This window comes from Neolamprologus brichardi, chromosome 7 (assembly GCF_056152115.1).
Source record: "Neolamprologus brichardi isolate AB-2024 chromosome 7, ASM5615211v1, whole genome shotgun sequence".
Classification (NCBI taxonomy): domain Eukaryota; kingdom Metazoa; phylum Chordata; class Actinopteri; order Cichliformes; family Cichlidae; genus Neolamprologus; species Neolamprologus brichardi.
Window position 1 is genome coordinate 30612560 of NC_142110.1, and position 19733 is coordinate 30632292.

Genomic DNA, 19733 nt, shown 5'->3' on the forward strand with positions numbered 1-19733 from the left:
GCTCGCTGGGTTGCTGTACCACACAAGAATTTAGCCTTTTGACAAATCTTGATGTGTTGCAGCGCTGTCAGTGCTGCAGCCTCCCCTGGGAGCTGATAATCTAAAATACCACCCAAATCCTTCAAAATAAAAAACAAAACACAAAGTATGTCTGCCCACAAGAATTACTCATAGTTTTGAGTAATTCTCATAGTCTCATAGTTTTGAAACTGTTAGCACTGCTAACCGTTTCAAGGAAAAAATAATGGGGTGGAAGAAAATAGGTGCTAAATCTGCTGCTTTCTCCTTTAACATTTTAGGATTAGAGTCAACTTTATTATTATTACACATGTATAAACACAGGGTAACGAAATACAGAGTGTGTTTTTAGTGTTCTTCTTCAGCATTTTTGCACAAATTACTCATGCTGATTATTTTATTTTAGAATAAAAGAGACTCTACATTCATGTTAAAAAGAAAATTCAACAAGGGACGCCATTGGCCTTAAGCCAGTGGTTCCCAAACTTTTTTTGCTGGGCCCCCCTTTGTTTTACAGAAAAATGTTGCCCACCCCCCCTACAAAATAAACTACAAACTCTTTTACGCTACGTCCGCACCTACACGGGTATTTTTGAAAACGCAGCTGTTTCGTCCACACATAAACGGCGTTTCGAATCACCGAAAACTGAGATTTTTTAAAACTCATTTTTTTGCGTTTACGTGTGGACGAGGAATACAGAGTTCATCACGCAACGTCAAAGGTATTTTCCTTTTTTCACGTCAGCTGTGCGCCACGTTATTGTTTACATGAGAGGAATTGCAGAATGGCAGATAGTCAGATTAACAGTATTTTGTCTCTTTCTTCAGGTTTTACACGCTTACATATAAACACGCAGTTACTGTCCCTCTATTTAGAAAGGCAGAGGCGTCACGGTGTAATTATTTTACGCATTATTTTTATGTAGTTTTGTTTTTTTTTTTCTGTGTAATAATATTCAACATTGCTATCCATACATTTTTCAAAAAAAAATACCTCTCTGTGCAAAATGGGTTTAAAAACATGAACAGCTGGGATACTGTTTGTCCGTGATTTAGACAGGGGCAACAAATCGTGGCAGGATCAGCCTGATGTTATTTGTATCCTACTGTAACTTTACTGTATAAAGAGCTAACATCTCCAAAATGTCAGGAGTAGTTAGTCATTACAACAAGTGTTTGTGAACTAAAAATCAAGAATGTGGGATGCTGTTTGTCTGTGATTTGGAGAGCCCAGCTGTGCTCCTGACGAAGGGAAAACCAATTCTGCAGGGGAGACCTACCTCTGCACTTGTGCAGGTGAAACCAAAGGGCAGATATGCTTCACCATATTTTCTAGTCTTTGGCTTAGAATGAAGTTGGTTTGGAAACATATTCAGCGATGCTTCATCTCCTGCTTTGCATTTGTGTGGGCGCCCCATGCTAGCAGTGTCCAAGTGTTGTTTTTGTTTTTTTTTCTCCCTTTTCATGCCGCGCCCCCCCTGCAATGGCTCTGCGCCACCCCTAGGGGGCGGGCCCACACTTTGGGAAGGTCTGCCCTAACTTATAAGAATTAAGAGGTTAAGGAGCAGTCAGGTTGTGGTAGTCAAATTGTTCTGGCAGTTGATGGGATGGAGCATTTTGCCAGGTGTGGATGTCCCTAAAAAGTCAAGGTCACACAATGATGTCCTCAGAGAAGTTGCAAAAAATCTAGGAACTACATATCAGACTTGATAACAAACCACAGTGCAGATTTTTGGCCATAACGTATATCGCTACATCTGGGAAAAACAATAGCAGCACTTTATATCACCTTTTAAGCACAGCGGTGGTGGAGGGCTGATGTTTGGTTTCAAGTTCCTCTTTGACTTTCTTTGCACTTTTAGCTTTGGCTAGCTTCTTCTGACAGATGCCCTGTGGCTGGGAACTGTACCCAGTTTGAGTCTTTGGACCGTTCTTTTTAACCTAAGTTGTTTGCAAGGAAACATTGAGAAATAAAAACAGTAGATTAAACATTCATTTCTAAATGAGAGTGAGGAGTCACAACTGCATGCCATGAAAGCCAAAATGATGGTCTTTCTATTTGCAATCACAAAGCCATGATTCAAAATTCATATTATTTTCTAATATTTTCTATTGCATATTTTTAAAACTCGGTTTTAGCTTTAACAATTTTAGTTAATATGTTTGTAACCTAAAGAAAGCTTTCATGAGAATATTAATTTTAAATCCTTACTATGTAATATAAAGAATAACCACACAAGAAGGCTGTATCTGTTACCTGCAAAGGCCTGTGAAGTATCCTCTTAATACTCTTATTCTTCGATGGTTTAATTTTTAATTTTTTTTTTTTAAAAAGCATCACTCACCTTGAACTCAACAGCACTCAAATCATATCAGTGACAACACTTGAGCAACCTGTGTAGCTGCTCAAGACCTTCAGGTCCCACTGACAATAATTGTCTGAGAGTAACTCTGTCATTTGGAAGTCCTTGGTGTCACATTTAAATCCTGTTGTGTTTCTAAGTTAAAATTGTTATTTTGGTGACATTTATTATGGTGATCATCTTCAATAGTCAACAATTCAGGAGCATTGACTACAAATTGAAAATAGTTTTAATTATATCTGCTTTGAGTGCTGGAACCACTACTTTAACCAGCAGGTGTGTTCACAATGTATTTTCTCAAGGTTTTCCTCTATATTTATGATAAGTACAGGTTGTCACCATCACTAACAGGCTCAGCAGGAACTTGTAATTTCCTCCAGCTCGTCTTGTCAGATTTAACAAGTAGTTTCATTAGCCAGCTCTGGGGGGGGCAAGCTTTGAGTCCTTTCCTGGTGTGAAACTTAAAAACTCGTCTTTAATCACATCTGTAACTCAGGAAGCACCCGCAGCCATCACACACTACAGATCTGATAGGCTGCCACTTAGTTTCCATGGTGATGGTTGGAGGAGGACAACAAGCCAGATTCTTTCTTGTGAGGGCGAGCGCTTGACATTTTCACAACAGAAGCAACACAAAAGGGCAGTTCAGGAAAGTGTTGAAAATTACCTTCTGTACAATTTCCTCAAGTTCAAACACAGCAGAAAGTCACAACAAAGCCAAAGAGCAGCTGAACTGAGCTCATTATAGATTATTGTCCACTCTGGAACTTCCCACACAGACAGACGTTGTGCAAATGTTTAGACTAAACTAGAGATGGACCGATCGAATATTACGTATTGGTATCGGTCTGATACTGACCTAAATTACTGGATCGGATATCGGAGAGAAATAAAAAATGTAATCCGCTCCATTAAATATCAAAAAAGTACATCACAAAACTTGCGACATGCCATAACTCAGCTCATAACCGTAGCACGTCGGAGCAGTGTGCTCACGTGATAGAGCGGCTGTGGCGTGCAAGACCTGTTGTCTGGTTGAGCGCACAGAGCCTCGCTACCAAACCGGTATTTCATCTCCGAGGAAGTTATCCCAGAGAGAAGTAAAGCAAGTGTGTAAGTTCATCTCTGAATGTTTGTAAAGCATTTTAGCGTTAAGCTTAACAACCATATATGGAGTGACTGCCTCTCTCTCCCCCTCCCTCTTCTTGCTGCTACTTCAATCGTGAAACTGATTAATGATCAGCTGATCGGCTTTTCTGTCACGAGTCTGTCTCTCTTCTTTGTTTTTGGCCCACTTTGCACCAGAAAGAGGAAACCAGCGGCTGAACAACAGCAGCACGTTTAAGCTTGATAATCTGTTGTTAGAATTTATTTAATATTACTTTCTACAGCAGGATCCTTTTCTACGCAGCTGACGGCTGGTAACTGTGCAGGGCCGGATCTAGCAAAGTTTAGCCAGGGGGGCCGATGGGGAATGAACAGGGAAAAGGGGGGCACAAAGACATACTTTTCTTTCTTATTCTCATTTAAAATGTCTAGCTTTTAATAAATAATTATCCGAATCTTACACCCAAAGTTTTAATCTGATGTAAAATGTATAGAAGTCCATTACTGTATATAGTAACTATTAAGTCTAATATACCCTAGTAAGCTATAGTACTTTTTCCTTTGGGAAGATACCATCTGTGCAGTCTGCAGTTCTGTTGAAGAAAGATGTTGAATCTATTTAATTATTCTTGAAAAATAATTTATTTCTGGGCATTTTTTCACACTGCATCAAATTAAAGTTGATTACGTTGATTAAGCATCATGAGGTGGGGGGTGGTTCTCTATTTTTTTATTTTTTTTTTTTTGGGAGTTTGCAACCCTATTAGTTAGGTTGCTTAATTTTTCCACTAAGTAATCTTTAAAATACCAGAATAGGGAGGATGGAGTAGGTTTAAGTTTATTAGATTGATCAGTATTGCTGAACTATGAAATATTTTGGGTGCAGTGTATTTTTTGTATACAGGTATAACAGAATAGCTTTAGTGTTGTTGTTTATTTAAACTTGAGTTTGAACTTATACAAAATGCAGAAAGATGTTTAAAAAAAGTTTTATTTAATTAAAAACACACTATATCGGATTCATATCGGTATCGGCCGATATCCAAATTTATGATATCGGTATCATATCGGACATAAAAAAAGTGGTATCGTGCCATCTCTAGACTAAACAGTGAAAGGGAAAAGCCGTCTGTAAGTGTCTGTCTGATCCAGCATGACTGTCTGATCCAACCATCCATTTAACAACCAAGTATACAAATAGATAAAGTGTGAATCAAATGTCCAAAGTAACAAGTTTACATTATTAAACAGCAGCTAGGAAAGGGAAATTATTTGAAGAACTCCTGCATAGGGCTGGGCCATATCATATCGTTCACGGTAATACCATTATAATGTTGGACAACGATAAGAAAATGAAATATCGTGATAAAATATGGGTAAAATGCACATGCGCAGTGCCTTTTTCATACGCACATGGCGGAAAAAGCATGGCGGAGAATGAGAAGGGCGAAAGTGGATTGTTGAATGAAACGGATGAACCAGAATTGGTTTGTAAAAATGCTGCAACTTCAGTGGTGTGGAACTGGTTTGGCTTTCGTTCGTCAGATAAGATAAGATAAGATAAGATAAGATGACCTTTATTAGTCCCACAGGTGGGAAATTTTTTTTGTTACAGCAAAAGTGCAAAGTTATGTAGCAGAAATTAGAAAACACTGGAATGCAATAAAATACAATAGAATAAAATAAAATACTATATACAATAGAATAAAATAGAATAGAATAATATATACAATAGAATAAAATACAAATACAAATACTATATACAACTGAGATACACAACAAAGCACTATTTTTGGTAGAGCATGCTAGCGGGCCGTCATTATTACCGTGTTTTTTGTTGAATACGGCACACTTAAAATCAATCCTTTGATTTTTTTGAAAATCGACAGTGCCCCTATAATCCCGTGTGCCTTACGTATAAATTCTGGTTGTGTTTACTGACCTCGAAACGATTTTATGTGGTACACGGCGCTCGAAAACCTGTCAAATGTTTTAGTACGACTTTGCTAAGCTACAAACACGTGCCGTTTGATGGCTTGTCAGAGCATTGTAGCCTCGCGGAGTGATACGTACTGTGCTTCAACATAATATTACTGTATTGTGTGTGTATAACCTCTTTTTAAGTTTTTTAGATATTATACATGGTTATGCTGAGGATATGTTGGCCAGTTTCCACTGGAAATGCCTTTTGGTTAAACTGTCAGCAAGGAATTTGCATTTGCACTGTTAACTTTTTATATAACTTTAATGCACTAATAAAGTTGTGGAGTTGTAAAGTATTTTGTCTAGTGTGAACTATATCGTCAGTTATATCGTTATCACAAATTTTCAAATGTATATCGTGATAAATATATTTGGTCATATCGCCCTGCTCTACTCCAGCAATTGATTCTCTCAACAATAATTCAGTTTTATTTTTCAATAGGCTTTTGGACTAATGGACAAAATAAGTCTGAAAGGAAATAAAATGTTTTAATATTTACCCATTTATTCAGCAAACTATTCAGTTCAATTAATATAGTGTCACTTAACAACAGCCACCTCTAGGGACTTGAGATTGTAAAGTGCAGACCCTACAATAATAGAGAGAAAACTCCACCAGTTACAGGACCTCTGAGGACCAAGTACTTGGTGACAGTGAGAAGGGAAAAACTCCCTTTAACAGGAAGAAACCTCCATCAGAACCAGGCTCAGGGAGGGGGAGCCATCTGCTGTGACAGGCTGGGGTGAAAATTGTCATGAATTTACTGTATTTTTATCATATTCAGAGAATAAATTCACATCATGTTACACTATGAACCGACTACACTACATTAATAACTTTAATATACTCACCAGTAAACTCCTGTTTTTAGCATGTTACAGACAATTAGCCACTTGTTAGCAAATGCCTTCTCTTGCCAAAAAGCTCTTCTAGAGAGCCAGTGACATCACCACAAGGGACCTAAAAGTTCAACATGTAAAGGTTCTGCGTGCCTGCTCGTGTCTGCGAGCAGGGTTTGGTTGTTACATGTAAGTAAGAAATGTGGAGTGTGTAACAAAGAAATCATGAAGTGATATCTGTTCCATTTAAAACTGCCTCCCAGATTGTCTATGCCCAGTTTCATTTGTGTTGTAGCACTTCCAGACACTGTAACCTCTCAAACTGCTTCTATTTTGTTGACAGCTCCTAGCTCCGCCCCCAAAGATTTAACAGTTATAAGCCGTGAAGGACGACCCCGTGCCATTTTGATCAGCTGGCAACCACCTATGGAGGCCAACGGGCGAATCACAGGTGAGTCTTTGCACATAAACACACAGGTATACCGCTGTAGTTTGCTGTAATAACACATACTGTTGATTAGAGTTGAAGAGAGGGTTAATTTTCTGATGATTTTTTTCAGCTTAAGGTTTATCATTTAGTCTGAAAGTAGATCAAAAACATCAACACACTCCTCAGGACTACATGAACCCAGCTGCTTTGTGTATCCAAACGCACACATTGTTCCATCTCTCTTCCTCTGGGCGATCAGCTCGGCTGTAAGCCCGTCTGTTTTAACGAGCTCCGCTGTTCCTGCAGCGTCCCCGAGGACGAATCAAACGCTCCCTGCGGGCATAACAGCACAACACAGACTTACTCTCAGACACACAGATTGCATATTTTTAAACCCTCTACTTGTTTCTGTTTTTCATCCTAAATGTTTTGTTTTTTCCTAAATGTTTTTAACATTTGCTTCTAAATGGCATGTACCCAAACATTCTGGGTATCAAATCGTAGTTCTCAGATTTTTCACTATAATTATTCATATTTTGCATCACCTTTCAGTGACGCACTTGTAAAAAAAAATTCCTCTAGTCCCGTTGACCTGGGTGCAGTTACAGTTCAGATCACGTCCGCCTATTATAACAGAAGAACTGTTTTGTATACAAAAGGCTTGATTTTATATAACACCTTTCTATCTTCTCAAACTATGTTTTTTTTTAGCATTTAACTAAAATGTAACCTAACTCTAACTACCCAAGTGGTTCACCAGTAGATGTTAATAGGTTAAAAAGATGACTATTTTAAAAAAAATACGTATTATTACTCATATAATTACAACTCGTTTGACAGGTTACATTCTGTATTACACTCTGGATAAGAACATGCCGATAGACGACTGGGTGATGGAGGCAATTAGTGGCGACCGACTAACCCACCAGGTTGTGGATCTGAACCTCGACACTGTTTACTACTTCAGGATTCAAGCCAAAAATGCCAAAGGAGTTGGCCCTCTATCCGAGGCCATCCACTTCAGGACAGCCAAAGGTGCGTCCGAGTGTGTGTGACTGAACATCCGTTCCTGCTTTACCTGTAAATGTATTCCTTTGTTTCATATTTTATAATTTTACTCACACTCTCTGTTGCTTTTTCAGTGGAGCATCCAGACAAGATGGCCAACGATCAGGGTAGGCTTTTTTCATCTTCAAAGTTGTTTCTCATCAGACTGTCTGACTTCAAGGCAAATCATGTCTGAAGGTCTGAATCATCCTCAATCTCCAGTAAACATTTTAACTTTCATCTGAGCAGTTATTTTTTATTTTGAGTTCAATCTGAAAATTATACTCGTGTTATTTGATCTTCAGATCATGTTTTGATTACGATTAATCTTCATCTCTCACAAGTTTATTTAAGTTTTATTTGTCTGCCTTTGCAACAAGTTGTAAAATGTTACATACTCCTGAAATTGTGGCATGACATTCAGTTGAACTGAAAACCCGATTCACAGACTTCAAAGATATAGAGCTGAACACACAAACTCTACACTGACAGAGACTTCATAAGCTTTTCAGGATGATGCTCAGACTGTACATACATGTAGCCATTGTGATATCACTCACTGGTTTCCACCCTTTGTACTTTTAAGTATCAATGTTAACATTTTCCTGGCTTTTTGTCTCAGCGTGAGCGTGTATTTATACAGTGAAACTAGCAAAGAATAATAAATAATAAACTTATTTACATAACACCTTTTAAAACAAAGTAATAAGGTGCTTCGAAGACAAGACAAAAAAACCCAATGATAATACATTTTAAAATATGAAGGTGAAACAACATTAGGCAGGGAGGTAATAGCAGCACTAAGAGATTAAAAGTGAGGAATGAAGATAATTAAAAATGGAAAACAGGTAAATTAAAACTAAATATGAAATAATAAAAATGATTACTTGGAAAAGACAATGATAAAGAACAGAACGAAAGTCAAAGTGGAGGCACTGAAAAGGTCAGCTTATAGAAATCTGTCTGTAAGATGGATTCAAAAGACGAGAAGGAGCCAATCTGAGCTGCTCAGGGAGGGAAGTCCAAAAAACGGACGCCCCAACTGAAAAAGTATGCAGTTATAGACTATAGATATTTGAACAACATAGTAGACTGTTAATAATGCAAACAAGCGTAGTATTCATAAACTGTACTGGTACAAGGCACACAAAAAGAAATATAAGAGTTAATGAGGAACAGGCCAATAAAATTCTATTAATGTACTCACCAAAACTAAAGTACAGATTTCTTGGACAGTCTGTTAATGTAATAAACTGCAGAGCAACCCTTATTATTTGTCAAATGATTCCACTAAAGAGGCTCCACAAGGGCACAAACAGCACAAACATGGCTGAGAAAGTCCAGTTCAGTGAACTGAAAAATCACTTCAGTGGAAAAAAATCACTTGCAGTTGTTATGAAGGAGTAAGATTTTTGTAGAGTTCAAAGAGCTGCTGTAAGCATGTTGATTTCTCTTGATGTACATTTTAACATGGGAGTCTTTGTGGACTGACTTACTTTTAGAGTCAGCGCCAAGTGGTCACTAGTGGAACTGCTATTTTTTGCATTCTTTGTTGGCTTTATGTTAAAATGTGGGAGGTTGCTGCTTTGAAATACACTTTGTAAAGATAAACTGAGCAACACTCAAGACCATCAAGTATGTATGCAAGTAAAGCTGATATCTCAAAGCACTGCTTCCATTTCTGTTTCTGGAAACTTTAAAAACCTCGAGTCAGCATGCAGTCTGAGTGCAAAATGCTAATGTGATACTATAAGGTCGTTAAAGTATCATAGGGTTTGATCACTGAGTGCTTTGTATGTTAGGAGGACTTTAAGTTCTGCATTTAACACTAAATTAAGGACTTTTAATGTTTTGTTGTTTGCTCATGGATGAGCTCATCAGCATCACTAAGAGATAGGATGTTGCTAATTCTGAGAAGACTTCACACATCACAGAATCTGGGCTAGAGATTTTTTTATGCATGAGATATCATCTAAAAATTCAAGTATGTGTATCATGTCTTTGCATTCAAATGAATGAGGTCTATCTCTGCCAAGTGCCAAATTTTTGTAAATTATGTAAATTTAAGTGCCAGTAATCAGGCACTTTAAAGTTGTCTCTGGGCAGTATTGCTTCAGCTCCTGTTTGTGTTGATGGCAACCAAATACCAAACAAGAAAACTTTATTTTCCAACTGCAAGCAACTCTTCCGTTCAACTGAGGCAGTGTCTCTGCCCCCTGTTCTACTTGAAGGGAGATCCCAGCATCCTAAGACCCGTTTTGACAAATCACTTACCAAAAAACAGACAAACTGACCAAATTTACCCAATTTTCTTCCTGTCAGAATGATTTTTTCACTGTAATCAAACAACCCCATCTCATTAAGCTGAAGGAAAGTGTTTACTAATTGTATTGCAAGAATAATTTTTCTTCTGAGAGCAAAGTAAAAGCAAGAGAGAGGGGAGCTTTTATAATTATTAATCCAGACATATGAGAGGTGATGGGAAAGATGTTTACTACATTTAAGTTCATCAAATTAACTGAGGCATAATTAATGCACTGTTCACAGGTTTCTATTCATAAGCAGAAGAGCACACGGTGTTAATGAACTTTTATTTTCAACACTAAACTTTGTTATCTCACTGCAGCCTGGAGAGCATTCCTTTATGTTGGATTTTATTTGTAATGAATGTTGGTATCAGTCTGAAACAGATTCTCAGAAACAAAGATAGCCACTGTGGCCCGCTGGTCAGTCAAGTCCCATTGTCAAATGATCAGTGAAGAAAGTGTGTTGGGTGGGAAGAAGTACTTTGAGGAGCGGACAAAGAAAATGAAAGAGGACAGATGAAGGACCGTTATTGAATCATGAAGTGTAGCGTAATAGTAAGGAGAAAGTGAGGGCAGCTATGAGGATGAAGAGTGGAAAATCTTGGCTGGTGCAGATGACATACCTGTGCAGTTATAGAGCTGTCATATCTAAACATATTAGCTAAACATATTCTTTAGCACAATACTAGAGACTGACAGGATGTCTGAGGAATGGGGAAAAAGGTGTACTGGTACTGATTATGAAGAACATGGGTGATGTTCAGAGCTGTAGTAACTAAAGAGGGATAGATTTGATTACTCATAACTTAAAGCTATGAGAAAGAACTGTTGAAGCTTGGTTAAGTAGTGAGGTGATGAAGCCATACGACTTCATGCTTGTGAAAGACATAGAGAAGGTCTAATGGGGTTGCACTGTGTCTTTTGAGGATTTGGAGAACTCAGATGATAGGGTGCCAAGAGGGGAACTGCATGAGGAAGTCAGGAAAGACAGAGAAGTATTTGAAGGTGATACAGGACATGTACAAGGACAGCGACACAGTGGTGAGGTGTGGTGTAGTGACAGATAGGTTCAAAGTGAGGGTAGGATTATCTTAAGGATCTTCTCTGAGTCCTTTCTTGTTTGTTATGGTGATGCTGACAGATAAACCTCTGTGAACCATGAGGTTTGCAGATGATGTATTGAAAGTAGGGAGCAGCTGGAAGCGAGCCTGAAGAGGTGGAGGTATACTCTGGAGAAAAGAGGAATGAAAGTCAGTAGAAGTAAGAAAGAATACACGTAGATGAATTACAGGGAGACAGGTGTAATAGTGTTAAGTGCAAGAAGCAGTGGTAGTGAAGGTGGACAATGCACATGAGAGGTGAAGAAGAGGATGCAGACAGGGTGGTGTGGATAAAAATGAATGTCATGTAGCAGGTATCATCTTTTCCTCCTAACAGGAGGAGGAGGCTGAGCTGAAGGTGTCAGAGTTGAAGATGCTAAGACTTTAACTGCAAATGACCAGAATAGACAGGATAGGAAATGAGACCTTTAGAGAGGCAGCTCAGGTTGAACATGTTGGAGACAAAGTTCAAAACATGGTTGAGCTGGTTTGGACCAATGACTTCTACAGTCATTGGTTTGGACGTGTGCAGAGGAGAAACATTGGATATAGTGCACAAAGGATTTTGAACAAGAACAAAAAAGAGAGAAAGAAAAAAGGCACACACCAAACACCTAGTTCCTCCATGAGGACATGAAGACTGGAAACAGTCATCTGTTAACGTAAAATGCAAATATTCTTTCAGAAGTGGCTAATGTTGTACTAAAGAAACGGTTTAAAATTTTTAGACATTTCTCACAATGACACTGACTTCAGTCTTTATCACAATAGTCCTTTGTTAAACATAATAATTAACTACAAAAGTAAGCACACTCATATTTGATTGGTTATTTTAGTGATTTGCAGAAAGATATGGAAGAGGATTAGGGGCTCTGGGGGAAAAAAGTGGGCACATCTTTTTTTTCTTCTTTTCCAAAATTCTGAGATTAAAGTAAGATTTCTGAGAAAAAAGTCAGAATTCTGAGATTAAAGTCAGACTTTTTTCTCAGAAATCTTACTTTTTCTCAGAATTCTGACTTTAATCGCAGAATTCTGAGAATCAGAGAGGAGAAACACACAGATTGTCTTGTTAGCAAGGGCAGCCTCCAGAGCTCACACACAAGAGTGAGGCTCCAAGATTCGCACTGAGGACTGCCCTGGTCTTTATTTATATACTTCAGTGGGCGTGTGTGTGTGTGTGTGTGTGTGTGTGTGTGTGTATGTGTGTCAGAGTGTGACCCCATAAACGACTTCCCTTAACCTGCTGGTCTGGAAAATCCAACAGTTCATCTATATGTAAAAAAGGCACTTGACATAGCTACGTTAATCCTACTGTAAAACAATAAGACAAGGTACAACCTTTCCCATGCTCCTAGGATGTGGGGGTGAATGCCAGAACACCCAAGAATGTACACAACGTTGTTACAGACCTCCTAGAATGAGACTTTCTTTCAATATGCCACCAACTATATACTTCTAAACACAAATGATTACATGCAGTATTCTACCATATGCAAACTTATATCATTAAAGATTATACTGACTACTAAGTACAATTTTCTATTGACATTCCCTCCTGTTGTCAGTATAACTTTTAAGTAAGATATCAGTATGTAACATCTTGTTGTACATTTTCTGTCACATCGTCATTAATCACACCAAGTCCTCATGTTCCAACAGGTTGGAGTCATTATCATCATTTTTTCACGGCTATGTATGCAGCAACAGTGGAAAATATTATGCAGTTAATCATGAGTTTTAGACATGGCAGTATACATGTTACAAAGACACAAAATAAAAGTAAAAATATCCCAACTCCGATGAGTAGTCCATTTAGCACCTGTAACCAGGAGCCAGTGTAAAGCCAAGAAAACCAGTCACTTGTATCACTTACATAGTCCTGATTTTGGGCCTGCTGGATCTGTCTCAAAGCATTCAGGGCGTCAGTCATGTTTAATGAGTGTACATCGTCTGGTATGTAAGTGCAGCAGGTGTTATTAAAGAGGACACAAAGTCCCCCTTTCTCTGCTAGTATCATGGAGTGGTTCTTCCCTGGGAGTTGGTCCAGGAACACATATAGTGTGGGGTGTGTTGACGTGCTGGGCATATGAGAACAGACATAATAGTCTGTATTTGCCGATTCTGCCTTTGTCCTGTCGTGGATATAGCGGTACCAGGCATTGTTCATCCACGGATGGATGTGGTCTTGTGTCATGTCTCTTAGGTGAGAGTTGTCGTGTGTCCATCTTTTCTGCCTGCCTCGTGGTTCAGCTGTTTCTGGCATCAGCTGGGGTCCTATAAAGGTGAGCGTCGTAGTCAAGGTAACCAGGAGGGTCCACCTTCCTATGGCTACGTACAGGTCCGTCACACCCTACTACTTGGTTACTCTAGAGTTGGCCAATGGCTGGAGGTTGAAGTGCGAGCAATTCCCTACGGGCGCCCAATCAGCACTTCCCCCTTGCCACTGAAGCAACCAAGTGAGGGTGAAACTTTCCCTTACTAGTTGATTTCTGTGGTGGAAGTGGAATCCTCTGGGACCTCAAACTTTTTGCAGTGGCTCTGATGTATCCAGGAGGGTCTCTCCGCTATTTTGCAGGCAGCTGGAGTGGTCAGAAGCACTTGAAATGGCCTCTATCAACCCCCATCACCTCACTTCAGGCCTTCGTCCTGCGATGGGAATACTTATGACTCTTCTACTGTCCATCCTCTGCAGAAAAACCCCTCTGTGGAAAGGGTGCTGGGTCCAGTTATCTTACTGCTGTTATGATCCCAGAGTGTCATCGTATGCACAGTACAGTGACACAGCATTAGGTGATGTTCATAGGAAACTGCAGTCATCACCACCATAGCTTCTGGTTCCTGTGCTTTTCACAGAATCATGATGTCATCCTCGAACTCCCCCTGCGCTGTCGATGGAGCTTGGCATGCTCCCCTCATACTTCAGGTGCCCGTCTGTTGTCCACAATCTCCTCTGTTGGCCTCTGGAAATCCCCCTTGGCACAGCTCTCATTCCAACGCAGTTTCGTGGTCCTTGCTGTGGCTCCAAAGTTTGATCTCATGATGGGCCCCAACCAGCTCGACCTTTGACCTCAACCACTGCCTGGGCTGTCAGCTATGCCTGGAATGGTTCTTGTTTCTCACTGGGCCTCTGAAGATTTCTCAGGAGATGACTGCTGCACCTGTATTTCCTTGCTAGGAGGAAAAACTTCTATTTGGAAAGTATGTCAACCATCATCAAACCACATTCTTTAGTTTGGCGAACTTCACTTATAGGCCATCAAAGCCTCATCTAAACATGGATGCACCACTTGCATAGATTTGATACCCGTAAATGAACTGTTAACCACACAAAAATCATAAAAAACATAGTTTCATGTAATTTATGTAATTCTGGACCCCTCCTCTTGACGCATGGACACTCCCATGAGTCAACTCATCAAAACCAGATTGCTGTCTTAAAGAAAAAGGTTAGCTAGATCACGTCCCAGGCAACATCAGGGCATCTCCTCCTCTGGAGCAGCACCACCCTGGACCTATAATCCTGCAATAAAAGATGTCAGTCGGTTTTGCATATTAAGTTTTCTTAAAAACTGGCTCCACCAGGAGCCTGCATACACACCATCATGGCCTGAAAAACAAGATCTGGAAGTGAAATCAAACTTAACACTTATAAACAATTGTATCATAAGAGTAATAAGTATTCAGCACCAGCAAGACAAGTGTCATGTAGGGATGGGTATTGATAAGATTTTCACGATTCCGATTCCATTTTCGATTCTGTTTAACGATTCGATTCTTTATCGATTCTCTTATCGATTATTTTTTTTAAAAAAAAGGAGAACACTAAGGTCAATTAGCTTAGAACTTTGTTTTATATCTTCTCTTTGAACAAGATAGAAATTTAGGAGTAACATGGCCTTACAAACCCAACAGTGAGATCTTAACAGATCCAACCTACGGCTCTTAATTGGGGCATCACAGGGTCCCCAGGAAAAAAAAATTGTGAATGTAAAATAATAAAATAAATATTCTTCTGTAGCAATTACACAAGAATATCCAATAATGTCCCTGCCTACAATTAAACACATTCACTTACCGAAAATCGGGGGCATCTGCTGTGGCAAATGGGTGCAAGCCTTTTACCACAAACTTAGTCACTGCTCGGTGACATTCGTCTATCCTGGCCTGAAAGGAGACGCTACCGGTAGACTGCAGCGAGAACTGCCAGCATCTGAGCCAGACTCTGTCTGTCTCATCATGGTCACCTAAACGCACAGTAATGGCAGGTTTTGTAATGAGGCAGATCGCGCTAACATAATATGCACTGTTAGTTGATTATTTACCTGCCGTATTAACGGGAGAGGACGTGCAAACGTTACCGCTGCTGCTGGGCTGAGATTCACGAGTCCGGAGCGGAATTAAAAACACGACATTCATTTAAGGTCATCGCGTGTTTTGTGAGCAAATGCTTTTGCATATTCGTAGTGTTTCCTCACTTAAATGAAATATCTACTTTGCAAGTATTGCAAGTTGCCCTGTTGTCATCCGTTCTCGTAAAGTATAACCAAACTTTTTAGCGTTTGAGCCGCCATGTTTCCTGCCAGGTAAATGACGCTCCGCAACGTGGTGACGTCATTCGGGGCGACTGGAATCGATAAGGGAATCGTTTGCAAAAATGGCAAACGATTCCAAGGAATTGAAACAGTGGGAACCGGTTCTCAACAAGAACCGGTTTTCGATACCCATCCCTAGTGTCATGTGCAGGTTTTCTCAAATCAGTAAACTACAATTATTTCCATAATTTGCCTCAGACATGGATCATCCCATGTACTCAGTCAACATTAATGTAATCGGTGACTTCTCTTAAGCACAGTCACTCAACTCATCAATCACTGGGAGCTCAATAGTGGCCAGCTAATGAGCCCCATATTAAACTATTCCATAAACACTGCATCTCTTATTTGTTTTTCTCATGTCACTTGTCCGCTTCTGCTGAATCCTCTACATGCATTCTTAGAAAAAAACAAACATTAGCAACACACATGGACAATCCTGGTGGTCAGGCGCAGGTCGACAGGTTCCAGAGGTGCTATAAAAAGACCATAAAGTTAGCCATCCATAGCTGTGGAAAAACGTGACACTAGTTTCAACACAGGGAATGTCTCACATGTTATTCACATTGTCAAAGTAACCTTCACATTTTCCCAAAAACACAGTGTAACAGCATCACCAACTCATAACCTGTAAACACAGTTTCTTCACACATAAGCCCAGAAATCCTGTAGCAGAAAAACATTAACCAATTGTCCTGGTATAAATCACATGATCAAACCACATGAAGAACTGTAATGCTGTAGAGAAGAAAATGCAAATGTTAGCGCTGCAGAGATGTATACACACTCTGTCACAGTTATTTCTGTGAGCAACACAAGATAGTGAATAACACCCCTGGTAGATGCACAAACACAGAAAGTGGCATTTTAAAAGTTAAATTGTCATGCAACCTCGGATGTTGCTGTCATCTTTCTGCTCCTGTAAAAAGAAGCACATAAATTCATCCACCCTTTTGTCCTGTCTAGGTGGAGGTTAACCTTGAGTCGTGGTCAAGTCTTTTCAGCTTTTACCAGTCAGTCAGTTTGTTTTTATTTCCATTCATTCATCCATTCTTTCTTTCTTTGCTGATAGTGGAAACTATCGTCGCATTTGATCTCCACTCTCAGCAAAATGACGTCATTTCAAAAGAAAAAGAAGAACTTTAGATCGGATTACCTCGCTGAATCCTTTTTAGGCAGGGACTCTCATTTTCTAATTGTCCCAAATAAGTGGCTTTCTCCTGAGCCCATTTTAATGTGGAGAAACTCACTTGTAACAATTTTCTCGACAACGTGTAGCACTTTTAATTCCCGACGTGCAGATCTGCTTAAACAGAGATTATCGAACAAAACTTTCAGTGCACTGTGAAAGTATCAAAATAAAAAGGCCTTATTAAGTCATGACACAAGCTCCTCATCTCAGGAGGGTAAATCATACCATTAGCATGGTTTATCATACCATCATACTAATTGGCAGGCTCAACTTCACAACAAAAGAAAAATCATCAGCTAGATTCACTCCAAACCAACCATCAGCCACACAACACACAACATAACCCTAATATGTTATTAGATATGACTTTAATCCCCAGGTCTGTGCTTTTCACTCATTTAGGCCACAGATCTATTTTATCCAGTTTTTCTTTTTTCCCGTCATCATAAAACATGTGACATGTCATCAGCTATTTCACAAAAGACGTTTGTTCTTATGTATTCAGAGTTGTGTATCTGGGTGCAGGATTCACTCGCACATCAAAACAGGAAACTCAGTGTTTTAGAGTCTCCACTCTAACAAACTCCAACACATCTCATTCACTCGCGCTAGAATTCAGTCACCTTTCATTAATCTAAGAGTGATCAACTAATTTGCATATCAGCTATTAACCCACTAAGATGACAGGACAACAGAAATGCATGTTCAAAATATTATCACAAAAATCGAATTTCCCTCATACAGTAAATTACTTGTGCTGCATCAGTCAGGCAGAAAGCATCTCCCATTTTACTATATTAGCAACTAAATTTATTGTCTGATCACTGGTTGGTCAAACCAGAATCTTTTTCCCCACAAAAGTTAAACTGTTGTCCTGTAACCTAGAGAGTCAATTTTTTGCATTGGATAAATTCAGCATTTGATAACAAGTGTCTGCTAAATTTACCCTATTTTAACACTGATGAGAGATAACAAGCTGATTTTCATTGCACGTGTGTTTGTGTTATTAGGCAGGTTTAATGCATGTCTGTGGAGCTGCATATCCAGCAGAGCGTGTTCTTAAAGCTGCCTGTCCTACACATTTCTCTGCTATTATTTAATCATTTTGTAACTGATGTGCTATGAGTCCACTGGTCTTTGCATCACACTAAGTGACTTGGACAAGATGATAAACAGACTCACATGCTTAAAATGTTGTCTAATCTTCATGAGCTCTCTTGTGTTTGGAAGTGTTAGTAGGGTTAATGCATGTTCTACTTGTGTGTGTGATTTTGTATTTTTCTTTTTGCAGTGTTTCAGACTCCTTCACAATTTTCCCACTTAAGCAGTCAGTTTTTTTTCCCCAGGTTTGCTAACCCAAATTTTGATTTCCCACATTAAACAACAGCATTCTCACTTACTCTCACTCTGTGTTGTCCTCTCCCACTTCAACAGTCCAATAGCAGGCAGTTCTCCTTCAGCTTTGTCCTGTGTTCCACTGTCTCTTCTTGCCATTTTCTCCAAAGGTGGCAAATGTCAAACTCCAACAGTCTCCTCAGTTCTCCTCAAACGTTCTTTTCACATGCACAGTGAATTTGCAGCTTGTTGGAAACACAGTGCCATTCATCCAATCAGGCAGGATGATGGGTTTGCTCTTCTTCTCCGATGCTGTTTGTCCACACTGCTGCTGCTTTCTGGGACTCTTTTCTCAGGACTTTGCTGCTGTCTCTTTATCTGCCATGTTATTGCCCTTTGGAGCTGCATTCCTTGTCTTCAGGGAGGAGTGAGAGCTCGCTTGTGAGTTTGAGAGACACATGGTGCTGTAAATAAGTTAGCCAGAAACTTGGCCTGAATGTTTCCAATGATGTTAAACTATAACTTTTTTCCAACTGCTGCATGTGGAAAATTGATTCAGGTCTGCTTTTCACCTGAAAGTGACAAACTAAGACATTTTCATTATTATTATCACTGCTTAATCAACACACATCTCTCTCTGTTTTTGTGATCACAAGTTTATTTAATTATTTTTCAACCCAACAAAACAAATAAACAGAAACATGATGCTGATGCTATGAACACTCCACACACATGAGTCAAGATACAGGAAAACTGCTCACGGAAACGCTTCACACTCCAGTTATCACAGTTATCATAGTTCTGTTTCCCTCTCTTTTATGAGTTCTTAGCCAGATCTCGATCTGATAGTGTGTAGCTTGCTCATCAGCTTAGAAGAGACCGCAACGCAACCTCACAGTGGTTTCATATTCAATTCAGCTTCTCCATCATGTAGTTTTCAGCTGTTTCATACAGGGTTCAGCATATTAGTTGTTTTCATAGGTGTGCTCTATATCTCGACAATGGCTCATATTAGGATGACAGTTTTTCAAACAGGTCAAGTGCCTCTATGCACGTTGTTAAAAGATTTTACCTTATTACCTTTCTTAATTGTTTATGTTTAGCTTATTTGAATTTCACAGAAATGCCTGTACATAGCGTGTCATCAAATTCTTTAACTTGAACAAAGTGACCACATGAGGAAGTTGCTCAAGTTTAGACAACACCCACATGTATTGTTTTAACCCACTACAAGATCGTTAATCAACTTGTTCCACCTTGTCTTGCAAGGCTGCATCCTGTGCAGCCTCGTATGCAATCACCAGATAAGAAGTTGTTTTTTCCTAACTTGTACTCCACCCATGAGTGTTACGTGAGTAAGACAGTATATAATAAAGTTTGAGCAGATGCCTGGCGCGCATTTTCCTGCACGGCTCTGTAG

The 19733-nt window shown here is 39.4% G+C and overlaps 1 protein-coding gene across 2 annotated transcripts in view; it reads left to right on the plus strand.

The window, feature by feature from the left end:
• Window positions 1–19733, plus strand: part of dcc (DCC netrin 1 receptor) — a 346228-nt gene that overhangs the window by 266136 nt on the left and 60359 nt on the right. For both annotated transcript variants that reach the window (XM_087843481.1, XM_087843482.1), the window contains exons 19-21: window positions 6655–6762; window positions 7582–7776; window positions 7884–7916. In XM_087843481.1, coding sequence (XP_087699607.1) covers window positions 6655–6762; window positions 7582–7776; window positions 7884–7916 — 336 coding nt within the window. The remainder of the gene's footprint in view (window positions 1–6654; window positions 6763–7581; window positions 7777–7883; window positions 7917–19733) is intronic.